General features: G+C 30.4%; 2 protein-coding genes across 2 annotated transcripts; both read right to left on the bottom strand.

Moving 5' to 3' along the window:
• Nucleotides 1-2,339: 2,339 nt before the first annotated feature.
• On the bottom strand, nt 2,340-3,305 carry TRIADDRAFT_56053 (uncharacterized protein; the record flags this gene model as incomplete). The annotated part of the gene is made up of 1 exon (XM_002111685.1): nt 2,340-3,305. One exon carries the CDS (start codon nt 3,303-3,305, stop codon nt 2,340-2,342), a length of 966 nt encoding a protein of 321 aa, XP_002111721.1.
• Nucleotides 3,306-10,202: 6,897 nt separating this feature from the next.
• TRIADDRAFT_56052 (uncharacterized protein) lies at nt 10,203-12,023 on the bottom strand (the record flags this gene model as incomplete). Its single annotated transcript, XM_002111684.1, has 2 exons — nt 10,203-10,295; nt 11,694-12,023. The coding sequence occupies 2 exons, from the start codon at nt 12,021-12,023 to the stop codon at nt 10,203-10,205; spliced, it is 423 nt and encodes a 140-aa protein (XP_002111720.1).
• Between the last annotated feature and the right edge of the window lie 2,909 nt (nt 12,024-14,932).

Below are 14,932 nucleotides of genomic sequence, written 5' to 3'. Positions count from 1 at the left end.
AAGGACATCATTAAAATTACTTTGATAAATATCCCATCCATCAATGAAACTAAAGTTATATTTAATTTTTAATCACTCTCTATACTTAATAGATACATTTATTAGGGATCAATGTTTACTTCCTTATGTGCTGAGATACTGAAGCTTGATTACTGCTCTGAAGCACGTAAAATGTCTACTACCTTTATAATTATATGATATTTTAATGTTTCAATAACATTGGAAGTAATTTTGGTAAAATGTTGCTAACTTAGAATCGAATAAAGCACTGGTAAGATCAAGCGATAGCTCTTCTAACCTTGGCTCTAAAAATCTAAGCTACAAATTGTGGTTTAAATAATAACCCTTCTCAAATGAATACAGGTTATCTGATTGTCTCAAAAATGAGTAAGTATGATCTAAGAACGGGGATCACGGAAAAGACATACAGTAGTGGTTTAAGTTGATTCAGATCAATCAAAATCTGCAGTAAGTCTTGGTCATTTTGTAAACCGCAGTTAACCTTCATAGTTTCCTGATAAATTAAAGAAGTTAGAATTCCGAAAGGTCAGGCTGCAAATCCTTCTATTTGATAAATATAAATGTGGCCGATAAATTTTAACCAGGCAGTAAAACTCTTGATTTGCATCAAGCTCAATATGTTGAAATTTTTGAGTTATTTGACTGTAGCGTACGAACAGCTTCCTTAATAGCCATATAAAAGTTAAAGAATTCGTAATATGAAGCACTGATATTGCAATTGTGGCTAGTTTATTCAATAATCCAACTACAAGCAAGAAGAGTGCATCAGAAAATCACTACCGTACGTAGTCCGTCCAGTAAATACTTTGATGATAGTAAAACTTGCAATTTTAACGATACTTTAATTTCGGATAAATTGATCTTATTGTTAGTAATAATATACAGGAAAGAAATATAGACAATAACTAATTACTAGCAATGATACTTCTATTATCTTTATTAGAACAATACCAGAGCTTAATTAATAGCTATTACCTCACTGCTTAAATATTTTATTACTTTAGCATTGAAATACTACAAACATACCGCTTTTAAAATAGATAGATTAAAAACGAACATTTCTAGCACTTTACAACGCAGAATTTACCTACGCTAATAAGTCTTTACGATTAGGAGGAATAATGGATTTACAATAAGGGATGGATGGTATGACTAGCAGCAGTACTAATCTGTATTATGTCTCGCTAGAATCATCGACGCATTTCATAGTAGATGACTGTTATTAATAGTAGTTTAGAAATTTAAACAAAAGGACTAGGAAACTGACAATTGCAAAATTCCTTAAAGAGCTAAAGATATTGGCCACCTAATTAATAATTGTATAATAGATGATCTAAATATTTTAATCACGTCGTAGCATCAAAATAATTTACCATAACATCTACACAATTGCGTAATTATTTATTAGTAACATACATTAGAGACAAAGTATTTTTATACCTAAAAGGAAGTCTTGATCATATTGACGTAGCTGAAACTAGATAGAGTAACTTAGCAACATTTATTGTCATCATGAGTAAGATCTGCTAAAAAATAAAGCGTAACGATTTTCATGCCTTACATCCTTTTTTTGATGAATGATTTCGTGCAACTAACACCTTACGCTAATCTACGAAAGTAATAACTATTTAGGCAGTAGAAATATCTGCAAGCCTACTTTTGTTACTTTTGTAGCCTTAACGTTTTTTGTAATATAGACGCTGTCGATTACTGGGCTTAAGACACCAGCTTACGTGCCAAAATTGTATACAATGCAACATTCTAATAAAACTATCATTCATATCATGGAAGCCTTTCCTTTTCTCTCATGAGCTTTCTTATATCCAAGAAAACGTCTTTACATGTTTATATAAAAAAATTTTTAATTTACGTTCTAAAAAGTAATTTTTTCTAGTACACGTTCTATACTCATATCTACGATACTCTATTACGAATAAGCTAAAAAATGATCTACAGAAAACATCTTGATATAATTTAATTTAAAAAATTTTAATTTCACGTAAATCACGCACATGAGTAGAGCGTACATAATGAGCATAAATAGATAGTTTAATTCGTTTTTTTCAATACCTGCTGATAATCATAATCGCCTTTTATATCAATTTTTCGCCAATAGAATACTTAAATTATATTGCATAGCACTATACTACTAGGAATCATATCAACGTAGCACCAAACTACTTTCATCATCTAGCGTAACAATTTTATGATTACTTTAATCTAAATGAATAAATAACAAAACGTGGAAGAGGATGAAAAATCATACAAGACGAACATATATGCTTCCCCTTTAAAAATCTGAATAAAATTTTATCTATTCAAGTTGATACGACGGATTCAGGCGGTGTTTTATATAATATTCTCCGAATTTCTGATCTTATATTTTTGTCAAATATTAGACATAAAGTTGGATTAATAAAACAAGTAGATGCCGATATTCCGAGAGAGGCTACCAGCAATCTAGATAGCAAATAATTACTTTCCCGTAATTGTGTATAAGATCCACCAGCTATAGATAAAACCATAAGTCCAAGAAATATTGGCCCCGATGTTATCATGTAAGCGCATGTAATACCTATCAAAAACTGAATAACACTTTTATTGCGATTATGTCTTGGTAGACGAACCCGCAATAAATTGCCGTAATTTTTTGGATAAGTACGAGAATAAAGATCCTTGCTGATTCGAATATAGTTATGTGACATCATAGTTAAAGGTATAACATAAGTAATGAAGAAAAAAGAGGTAAAATAAATAATATTGGGAATGTAGCCGAAAGGGTAATAGACATCGCAGCGTGCTTCCCCAATGTAGGTTGTTGTCGTAAGTAAAGCGGCTGGCGCTGAAATCAATCCACTGATGATCCACATGATCAAAATCACTTTAGCCGAGTGTTTGCATATAAATGAATTAGATCGATAATGTAAAGGATCAGTTATAATTTTAAATCTGTATATACTTATAATAATTAAACTAAAAGCTGAAGCATCATATGTAGAGGCAAAAACGAAATAAAGTATTTTACAAAATGAATAGCCGACAAAGCTCATGAAATCAGGAATTAAAATTTTGGGTAAAAATAGGCAACATAGGACAAATGATGTTAGAAAATCAGAGAGAGCTACGTTGATAACAAACATATAAGAAACATCTTGAAATTTTTTGGAACGAATAATGATTACTAGTAAAAAGATATTACTTAAAACTCCAATAACACCGATGGATGCCATAATAACATCGCTTGATGAAGTACTTGTCGAATTAATGGTTAGGTTTTCTGCCATGATTACTAAGTTGAAAAGTGATATCTCTCGACTATATCGGTTTAAATCTGTTTTAATTTACAAATAAGTGATTAGTAGATTGACTATAAGGCTAATTAAATAAACTTTTTTCAATGATTGGTGCATTGTTTAAAACTTTTTAAATCAATTTCAATGGAGTATAACCACTAAGATTAAATATTTAAAATAGAGACCGAATATAGATAAAGAAATCCTTATTTATTTATTATAATGAATTTATCCCTTATTCAGAATTATATAATACAGTTTTTATAATCTAGGTTCGTTTCTATTGGTAGGCCAAAAATGTGTTGGCGTACATTCATTTTTCTACCAATGCTGTATGCTAACATATTTGAGTGAATAATTCATACTTTAATAAGACTAGCAGGTAGGCTAAATCGCCATTGTCATTTCTAGTAATATTATAAAATGTTGACGTTAAAATTTTTATTATCATCAATTAAACCCAAATTAGAACAATTAAGAATCAAATATGATCAGCCTTATGAACAACTTACAGCTTTTGATATAGAGATAATAATCCTTTCACATCATATCCAATATGACCTTAACGTAACCGTTGAATTTTGTCCACAGACTTTTACGAATAGCTACGGTAGTTGCTATAATCTTAAGTGAGTTATCCAATCAAAAGCTCAGCTTAAGTGCTCGATGATGCTATCAATTATAATTTTATATAATAAATTACAGTTTAATTTAATGTAACAATTTTAAGGAATAAGATTGAATAATCGTAGTTTGTGTCAAATTTAGCATTAAAACATCTGTTGTCTTCAAACTTTAAATGTCCGAGTGCTTTATTTTACCGTAAATATTGTTGATATTACTACTCATATGTTTCAATAAATAAACCCTTTAATATGGAATTAATTAGCAAAATTATGAAGAAAAATTAATAAGGTATTATGAAGTAAGAATAGAATTCATAGTGGTCGGATATACCCATTTATATAAAACAAATTTACTTTAAAATTATATTTCGCAGTATGACTAATATTATAATATTAATCTGTTATCAGCCAGAATTAAAACAGAATCTCAGTAATTTCGTCGATTATCTTACCTAGGTAATGGGGTAAAATTGAATTTAAGGGTGCCACTAATAATGGAACGTGAAGGTGCAACTAAAACCTATGATACGCGATAGCATCACAGTAACTATAAATTTGAAAGATGGCTAAAGAAATATCGATTATTAACTATCAATAATCACATTGTTTCATTAATAGATCAAATGGAAATAAAATCTTTTGCATATGCTAGCTTATAGAGTACATAACAATACAGTAGATAGCTACTGCAGTAGATTAAATATTACTATACAACTGTCAAAAACAGCTTTGCAACTAGATAACGTAATGTACGATCAATAAGTCAATTCCTTAAACCACGTATCAAGGAATGATATCTGCACTATCAAAAACACTTTTGCTCTACTAGCAGACTACACAAAGACTTAGACGCCTCGTATTTTACGTTAAACACTAAGCTTGAGAATCGACTTTATTACACGATATACTGTATTTATATACTCTTTCTCACTAGTTCATGAATTATAGTTAGTACGATTAACTTTGGAATCATTCACTGAGTTAAATATTAATTTTAGTTACTGCTCCCTAACGCAGACAACAGTATTTATGAACATAGACATCTGATGATTGATACAGAATAGTCAGATTACGATATACCTATCACGGAACATTTCCACAATAATTTACAATCTACCATAAGTAAGTTAAAATCATAATGATTCGAACTGTAAGTAGGTGATTTGCATTCCCTATTGTAACTATTAATTTCAGTAAGTGAATATGTGTCACTATCATAAAAAGTCAGTGCTATATGATAATCATAGTACATATGCCAAATTAGAAGTTAACTAAATAAGGATAGGCTAACAGAATTATCCTAACATAGATATTTCTACTCTGATACAGTATATAACATTATCACAACAACCAACATTAGCTTGCTGATTTAGTTTGCCTGATAGCCTATTACTCGTAATAAAGTCTACATATCGCTAAAAAATATTTCGTCTTATAAATCAGCAGTAACCGTATCTATCTATAATTATCCTAAGTTACGAATTAGTGCAATTATATAAATCCTATAAAACGTTTTCGTTTATTGCATAACAAAAATTAAAGAATTGAACAATACTTCAGTTGTGATTGATATTACTATAATCAATTGATAAATCGTTAAAAAACTATAGGCTAGTTCAACTTCTAATTATTTACTGTATAGTGATCTTTATGTTCACTGTTTAATACTAAAGTAATAATACGTAATATGCGCCATAATAATTTATTCTATTCCTTAAGATTGCAATATTAAATAGTTACTTACTGTAATAAAATCTTTTGAATAGGTTTAGATTTTTATCACCTTCTATAAAAATGACATATCATAAAAAATAAGGTAAAGGTAGGTACCATGAATGCTTTATTATAAATGCTGACGTCAACTTAAAAGTCCCAAGTAGTATTAAAATTCCCTTTATCATATATGGTAATATGTAATCAGCCTATATGGCTTTGGGTAAAGTAAAGGTAAATTACGCACGTAGTTCTATCAACGAATAAAATGTAAAGTATAATCGTAAGCCTTAGAAATAAGTCTATATAATTGCTAGTAAGGAAAAATTCTAGAAAAGAATTATTTAATTTTTACGCTACCTTCGTTAACAAAAATTGTATAAATTTACTATTAAATCATACATACATACGAGTATTCATTACTGATAATGCCCACATGCTAGCTATCTCTAAATATCGTGATTAAATTCTATGAGAATTACCGTGTGTTCTCAACTACCGAGTACAAAAGGATTAAATTTGACGGAAACTAGTAATTTTTACTGTAAGGTATCTCTTGATAACGACTTGCAGTATAATTCTTGTAATTATTTGCTCAAATAATGATTGAAGTATATAACTCTATATCAATTCTTACCTATTTTTAAAAGTCTTCTATTCATCTCTGAACTACGAATTCTACTAAATTTATTTATTTTCAGTTTTGCAAATTAAATCATTTGAGTATAATTTAGTGCTGTCCATCCTTATAGTCTGCAGGTAATTGCAGATTCTCATTGTTCATTATAATTATCTAACTTTTACTCTGTTGTCATCTTTTGGATGGACTTATCGATTCTACCCCTTTAAAATTGACAATTTTTTAGTTGTTTTTAAAATTATAACTGTGATGGAGGGTTCAATATCTCAGAGGATTGAGATTTAGTCGCCATTTACAATTATTACACCAAAGGGTTTATAAAAGTTATGCTTTATAGTAGGTTAGTAATGTGAAGTACAGTGAGGTAGTTACGGTAGATCAGCGTGCAAGCTGTCGTGAGTAACGAGTAGTAGTATCAGACTGTGAGAGACTAACTAGAAGACTAACTGGGAGGCTAACGAACTCTTAGGTAGAAATTGCCGGTATTTATAGTTTTAAAGATAGAGCATATGCAGAGAATAGGATTGTGGAATTAGATACAACATATACCGTAACAGGTTCCAAATAGCAGATGATTGTAGAAAACAGCGAGTACCGTAATAACTAAATACAGTAGTCCATATATGAACGTAGAATAAGCGGACTGTAGATCTGTCTAAATATAAGAGCAATACAACATGTCTATATTTAAGAGTAGAATATAGTTACGTAGAAAATTTCAGGCTGAAGTGCTGGGTTTTATAACCCCTCAAGTTTGCAATTGTCTATCTCAAAATCTGAATTACTAAAAGGAAGCAAATCTCTAACCTAATACAAGATCAGGCAAACGCCGTGTTTAATCTTAAAAGTATCCGTTTACAGATAGAACGCTCGACAAGAGAAGACTCCCCTTTTCGTACCTCATAATAACAGTCGAAAATGGTTATGATAAACCGAATAATCAGGTTCGTCTCCACGATAATAATTCCATATTATCTAACAGCTATATTAAGACATTACATAAAAACATCACCTTATATAGTCGACTACTGCGGCCTTATAAACACATAGCACGAATAGTATAAGTACACCGTATCATCATCAGCAATCATGAAATTACCTAATTAGTAGACTATTCTGCTTCTTAATGCTAGCGTACTTCAATAACTACTATAATTAGCTGAGACTACAACATACGTTGAAGGGTTTTTAAGAAGTTTTTGAAATTTAATGAGCTGTATACAAGATATTTTATTTCCTAAATTAATTTAAGATAGAAAATCTAAAATGATAGCTTTAAGAAATTTTTACTTGTATTCGTATCGAGTATATCATGAATTATCTGGAATATTTTTTGGATTTATATAATGCCTATCCAGAATATATTTCTAATACAGTATACGTATTCATCATGTAGTAACTCCTTTATTGAATTAGTTTCGACATTAGTTGTTCATTATATATAAAATACACAAATCCTTGTAATTTATAGTATGGCGATTGACCAAAAACCAGCAGCTTATTTTATCATTCCACAAATACACTGCAACGTGAAATTACAAGCAGTACTAATACCTCAAAATTCGGCTAATTATTACCCAAAACATACGAGTTTTGCTAAAAATGGTAACGGCTTAGCCTAGGTTTTAATTCTGTTATAAACTTTTAGTTCATCGCCATATTAGCATTTAAATGATTTAATTCGTTACATATAAGATTTTATTTACTTAATTCGTTGACAGTAACTTTAATTGAATTGAAAATAATTTTAATAAATTGAAACCCGATAGACTAAGACAATTATCATAAAACAGCAGCTATTAGATTTTTCTTTTTCTCCTATTACTTATTTAATGTCAGCAAGTAACTTGCAAATTATAAAATGGATTCCGCTTTAAATGTCCACTTTTTATAATGATCATTGCTTTGTTTAATATTGTTCATATTTCGAACATATGATTCTAAACAGTGCAGTCCCTATATTAAGGTTATGACTCACAATTTATCACGTAAGATCTAATAAAACTTGCATCTTTAAACTTATAAATCAAGACCGTACGAATTCAATTATTAAAAGTTAAACTACATAAGTCTTAAGCATTTAAGTCAAGTAAAAGTTCGTAAAGTATATATTACTGTATGCTAAGTGAAGAAAACTATTCAGTCGAGTGCCTGCTGACTTTTGGTGAATACATGTAAGGCAACAATCACCGTTACCCATTTGCCCTCCTTAGAGTTTCATTCCTGTATTGTTAGAACAATTTTATTCATCCTAGCACCAACATAACTTTTCGAACTCTTTAATATAGTAATAGTTATAAAAATTACCCTAATTTTAAAATCGATAGCTTTCTTAAAAGATATTAATAGTCCTTCAAGGTTACCAGTTATTATCAATGCGCAATAATAATATCGCGTTAAATAATCTAAAAATATAAATATTATTGATGGTAGCGCAATTGAATATTTAATTTTGGCATTCGCTTTATAGAAGTATTTTTATCTCATTACAAAAGCTTTTACTATAATAGCTAAAGCATAACAATAAGACTTTAATTCATCAATTTCAACATTTCACAAAATATTGTACTCTCATTGCATTAATATATGTAATAAAGTGTCTATCGAAACGCAACGACTTCCACAACTTGAAGGAAAATCACTTTATTACAATAATTACGTCTTCTACCAAGGACTAGATTATCTATGGCTACTCTGTCTTCGGAGATAAAATCTCCTGCTTATATACAATTATGTACAGAGTATCTTCGTGACACATAAATCATTATCTACCTTAATAAGGCTAACATCACACCTCTAGCGTACCTGGAGGTGCCAAACAGTATGACTAATAACTTTTACAATCCGTATTGCAATTACTAATACAAATCCTCACATATTTAATCTCACTCTACGATCTAGCACCTATACAAGGGTATCTATCTTAATTAGCCTAGTAATTACGTCATGCACGATATTCACACATACTGTATATAATCTTAAGCTATATTTGGGCTGCACTACAATATAGTACAATAACTTCAAAGGAAATTATAAACGATCATTACTTCTAAGCAAAATTGAAGTCTAAGTCAGAGAAATCATTAACTAGTACAGTAATAAAACGTCGTTGCAAGTATAAACAGATTATTTGGAAAATATATAAAACATGTAGAATCATAACTACCTTCAGGAATAATTCTCTTTGCAGCTCAATCCTGCAGTAATAATTATAGCCGCATAGATATGAACGAAAAATAGAGCTTTACTAATTCGATTTCATTTCCAAGGTCATTAAAGGTTTAGAAAAAGCACGTAAGGACAGTATATATCACTAGATATGGCTAGCAATTTGAAGTAATATTGTCAACAAAGAAATCGTTTTACAGATAAATAACTTTTTTAGTAATCATTTCACTAAATGCTTTTGATCAACTGTAATAAATGATCCGCAATGTCTGATAACATCTCAAGAAAGAATTACTGTAGCACGTATATGGTAGCTATAGAAATGCGATTAAGTACTTTGTAAAATGACTAGCTGATCAAGCTAATAAAATTACCAATCAATCTTGCATGCCGAAATAGCTATGAAGAGAATAAATGATATCGGAAGAGCGTAGATAGCCTGTAAAAGTACTATCTTATTTGCAATTCGTATTTATAGAAACATTGATGTTTGCAGTATTTGAGCGCTATAATGTAAGAAAATATGATGATCGTATCGTGGTTATAATTCATCACTTAATCAAATAAGTGACTTGGTATTTCTCAGTTAAGACATCATTCATTCGCAAGTGCATTTATTGACTATAAACCTGATGATATTAATCAAATAGCGGTTTGGGGGTTGTTAGAAATAGAAATTTGTAGCAAGAAAAAGCTAAACTACTACGAAAAACTAAAGCTACGAGGCTAAAGTCAGGTTTGTTAACCGGCATTTACTAACTGTATAACTCCAAATACTGAGGATCTCTCATCGGTAGGAGCAACATATACATCACTAGTCTCTCTAATACAAAACTGAAACCAAATTTAATTAAAAAACCAGTTTATTTATAGCCAATCTACCTAAATATTGATTATCAATACGTAGATAACATCGTCAAATTATGCAATTATCTATTAAAGTATGCGTAACGTCATGAATAAATTAATATCAACACATTCCCAGATAAGTTATCGTATGGAAATTATGGTACGGCAGCCATGCAAATTTCCTTCTCAACATAAGTTCACTGAATAAAACTGTTCTACAGATTATAATACCGTATGGGCTATTGATTTTAAGACTTTGATTAAGAAGAGTAGTTCCTGGAGCTGCTTCATAAAAAAATGAAAAGAAAAGCGTAGCTCTTGCTATTATATAATAGAATTTATTGTAGTATATTTTCGCCAGATCTTAATAGCCTATTGTAATGTAACTAGTATTGTGAATGTAGACTGTTAGCCATGTATAGTATAATGTACGGTAGATATTTATCCTAAGAGATATTTGGTAGCTATAACTATAGACTGTAGTGGTATAGACTCTATGCTAGAGTACAGATGACTATATACAGTGAGGTGCTGAGTTACTAATAAGGCTATAGGTAAAATAGAACTGTAAATCAGATATTAGGATATGGTTAATTCATTGTACTTTGGCTGGTGTGAATAATGTCTACGTAAGTACTGTTGTCGTATCCATATTGGATTAATGATGGTTCGCAGTAGAATAGTGTTACTAAGAATAATTTAACTATTTGTAATATAAGTTAAAAGGTTGCGTTACGGATTGTAACTGCGAATGCTACGAAAAGTATAAAAGCATGCATGTCACACACCACTAGTGACAAAGTAGTCTACACACGCCAATCCTTGCGGAGAACGCCACTTACTAACTTAAAGACGCGAGATTAGCTATATCACCAAATAATTCAGTTCCAACGACCGAATATTATGGTATAATTATAGCGTCACAGATGATGTAGACGAGATAGTCAGAGATTTACTATCATTTATTACTGAAGGAATCTTGGCACCCAAGATTATAGTCTTTACAACTAAATATCAATTGAAAAACTAGTTGACTATCTAACCGACTAACGAACTAAAAAGGAATCTTCATTAGGACGAGCTTACGCATCGTAACATGCACATAAAATAGAACTATCCTTTTAAAGTTATAGGAATTATTATGAATATTGCCATTAAGGACTTCATATAAGATAATTAATTAACAACCTCTATTGTTAATGCAACTTTAGATTATTCTGTTAGTTCGTTATAGAAATCTATAGTAGTAGTATTCGGCTAGAGTAGAGCCACGTGTAGTTAATCTTTGTATAAGATTCAACAAAGCCCTTATTTTAGAAAACAGATGTACAGCATAATTATTTCTTTCGTAAAATTTTTATATTTGACGTTCAATTCTTTTACCATGCGGTTTCTTCCACCGTGACCAACCCTCAAGTGTATTTCATGTATGATGTCAAATGTTTCATCTGTATACAAGAAGTACCAGATATTTTGGTCCTTCTTGACAGGCTCTATCAATTTTTCTAACTCTCCAACTTGGATGACATCAAAGCGAGCCAAGCGACGATATTCCGTTGAAGTCTTCTTATTTGTCGGCTTAGCTGCTTTCACTTCTTCGATTAGAGCTTTATACTTATCGAGAGTGAAAATTTTGGAGTTGCTACCTTTCGTATTCGACTGCTTTAAGAGCTCTCCATCGAATTTCCTTTTCATATCATTATTCGATGCCATTGCAAATAATAACTAACTAAATGATTAAATGTTAGTACAAAATACAAAATGGAAGAAAGATTAATCAGCAAATATAAATGGATTGAAACTTGTCTCGCTTTGTTGCAAACTAGAACGATCCTTAGCAAAGTTGCATAAATTGTACCCTAACAACAGCTCGCGTTACTTTTATAGGTTATCCTACAGAATTTAATTGGCTATCTTTGTTCACTATTCAAACAAAAATTATACTGTTTATTGGTCAAGATTTCAAAATAAATTAATAAACCACGCGGTTAATGGTCAATAATGTTTTATATTGTAAATATTGGCCAACTTCGGGTTTTGGCTGTAACCTATATACGTAGACCGCCAGAAAACTGGATTATGACAAACGTAGTATTATATATCAAATAATTCGATACTCTTAGAAATAAGCAACAATTACGGGAAGATTTGAGTTCTTTTAAACACTAATAATTTCCTGCAACTTATATAACAATTTCATTAGGATTCTTATGAGCCTCAAATTGTAGCCTATTGTAGAGCACCAAAGTTGTAAATAAAGGAGCTCTCTCAATATATTATTAATAAGGTGAATTCGGCCCTCAATATGATAATCAAAGTAGCCTTTTATCGATTATCGTAGAAATTTTATCATACAATTAACCCTTATATCGAAAATTCTTTAATTTGCATATGAATGTTTCATCTTAAGCTAACCTATACAATTCATTAATTCAAAAATATTGTTTTATATTAGTATACTTTAAAACGCCTTATACGGTACCTGTATAGCACGGTAAAACTCACAGAACTGTTAATTGGTAAGTTTAGTATATATGGAAAGCTTTATATTTATTAATTAAAATATATTATACGCGATCAGATAGTGAACAGAAAAAAAATAGCTTTATGGACTAAATGAGGTATTTCTTGCGCAAGTATGAATACTGCATTGTTCATTATGAAGATGCCTCTATTAAAACATTTATATGGCGAATGGAACAGCCCTAAGCAATTTTACTTGATAACAAGTACTAGATATTTAGCTAACCTCTTTATATACTGAAATATCATCATGGCAACGTCAAATAATATCGTATTTTGTACACTTTAAATAAAAATTTCTATCCCTGGTTCAATTACTGACGATGTACAATTACGGCAGAAATTACAAATCAGGGAATAGAAATCATTTATTGTATCTGTTATAATTACAATAGCAATTGAATTAAAACCTTTCCTGGGAAAGAAAACTTTATACAGGGTTGTCACGGTACGAACTACCGTGAAGAAATAGCTATCTAAATTTGGTTAATATGTTATAGTGATAATATATTACAACTAGTTACCTACAATATGAATTACTCTAATTATGAATGTGTTACAGTAAATTTAATGCTGTGCTGTAATGTGCACTAAAATGATTCCGTGAATGGACATATTGTAGTCCGACTGTGAAGAACTAGTTAGTAGATGTTCTCACCTAAGTATTTTTATAAGATGACTTGTGAATGTTAGCTGCTGTAGAAGGGTATATAAGCCCGTCAGATAGTTGAATAAAGCAGTTCTCAATTGTATAGTTATTTTAACGTAGAATCAAAGGCGTCTAAATTCTTGTGAGGTAGTTAAGGGATACTGAATTCCGGAAGACTATAGTAATTTAGAGATTAGTTTTACGTTATCCTTGTCACGAAGCTGGTTTGTGACAAGGGTATAATTATCTATGAGAGAAGCGGTTATCTGTAATCCTATTTCGACTTATGAAACTGAGAAAGTATTTATTAGACTTTAAGATATTACTTCAATAAGTAAGATTCTTTCGTATAATCGTCACTTAAAAACTTGCCAATGATAAACCCTTAGATGCAGCTACAATGGTTAAAAATTTTGTACCGATATTACGTTTTACATTAACTCTTTCGTTCGATTCAACAAGCCATGAAGTTTTCAAATTATTAACACTAACGCAATTTATAGATATTAATATTCAATTATGGAATTTGAATATCAAATCCAATATGTGGTGTATTAGTAATCTTGATATTTACACACGATCAGCAGTTTCCATATTGAATGCTTAATATTCTTATCAAGTAATAAGTAAAACATGAAATTCGTTACGCTAATTAACTATAGAAAATACCTAGAAAGCGATGGTATCTTTAAGTTTTACCCTGCCAAATCATGACGTCACCATATTTTCTTCTAGACTATTTTACAAAGTATAGTACAGATTACTATAGGAATTACCTAAGACCAATTGCCTAATCTAAACAAAGGGCGTTTGATGGTCTATTAGGATTGTAAATGAATTTGACTCAGTAAGAAAACCCCATCCATAGAGATAGGAGATTTGTAGCATGACAGTATAGTGCTGTAGTGTAGGTTAAAATCGTACAGTTACCGTACATCTTCAAGCTAAAACATCAATTGTCAATACTAATGTAAGAAAAGTAATCATAGTAGTCATGTAAAATTTTTGGATTTTAATTTTAGAAAAAGTTGCAAGAGTTGATTTTTGGAATTCAAACTTTTTGTTGTGAATTTGAAACTTTGGAATTTTTTGACGTGACATGAAAGTTACATTAGGAAAGTTTAGTTGAGAAAATAGAAAGTAAGATGGCAAATGGTAGAGGTTGTGTTGATTGTTAAGTAGTTAGAGTGTTATTTTTAAGGCTAAAAATTTTGATGTTTGTGAGGTTGATAGATCAAGAATCTTCAAAACTTTGGAAAATTAAGATTTATTGAACAAAACCTCCTTTACGAAGATACAACGTAATCGATTAGCTGAGGACCTCTAACGAGAAAGAACTAACTTACTATACTAAACTACTCGCTTATATACCTTTTCGCGTTTACAGTCTTAGCACCTTACTTACTACACACTTCGGTATTAGCATCTCAAATACAGGCTAGTTTACACC

This window comes from Trichoplax adhaerens, genomic scaffold (assembly GCF_000150275.1).
Source record: "Trichoplax adhaerens TRIADscaffold_4 genomic scaffold, whole genome shotgun sequence".
Classification (NCBI taxonomy): domain Eukaryota; kingdom Metazoa; phylum Placozoa; class Uniplacotomia; order Trichoplacea; family Trichoplacidae; genus Trichoplax; species Trichoplax adhaerens.
The sequence above is the reverse complement of the archived record's forward strand: the minus strand, read 5'-3'. Positions and strand labels throughout refer to the sequence as shown.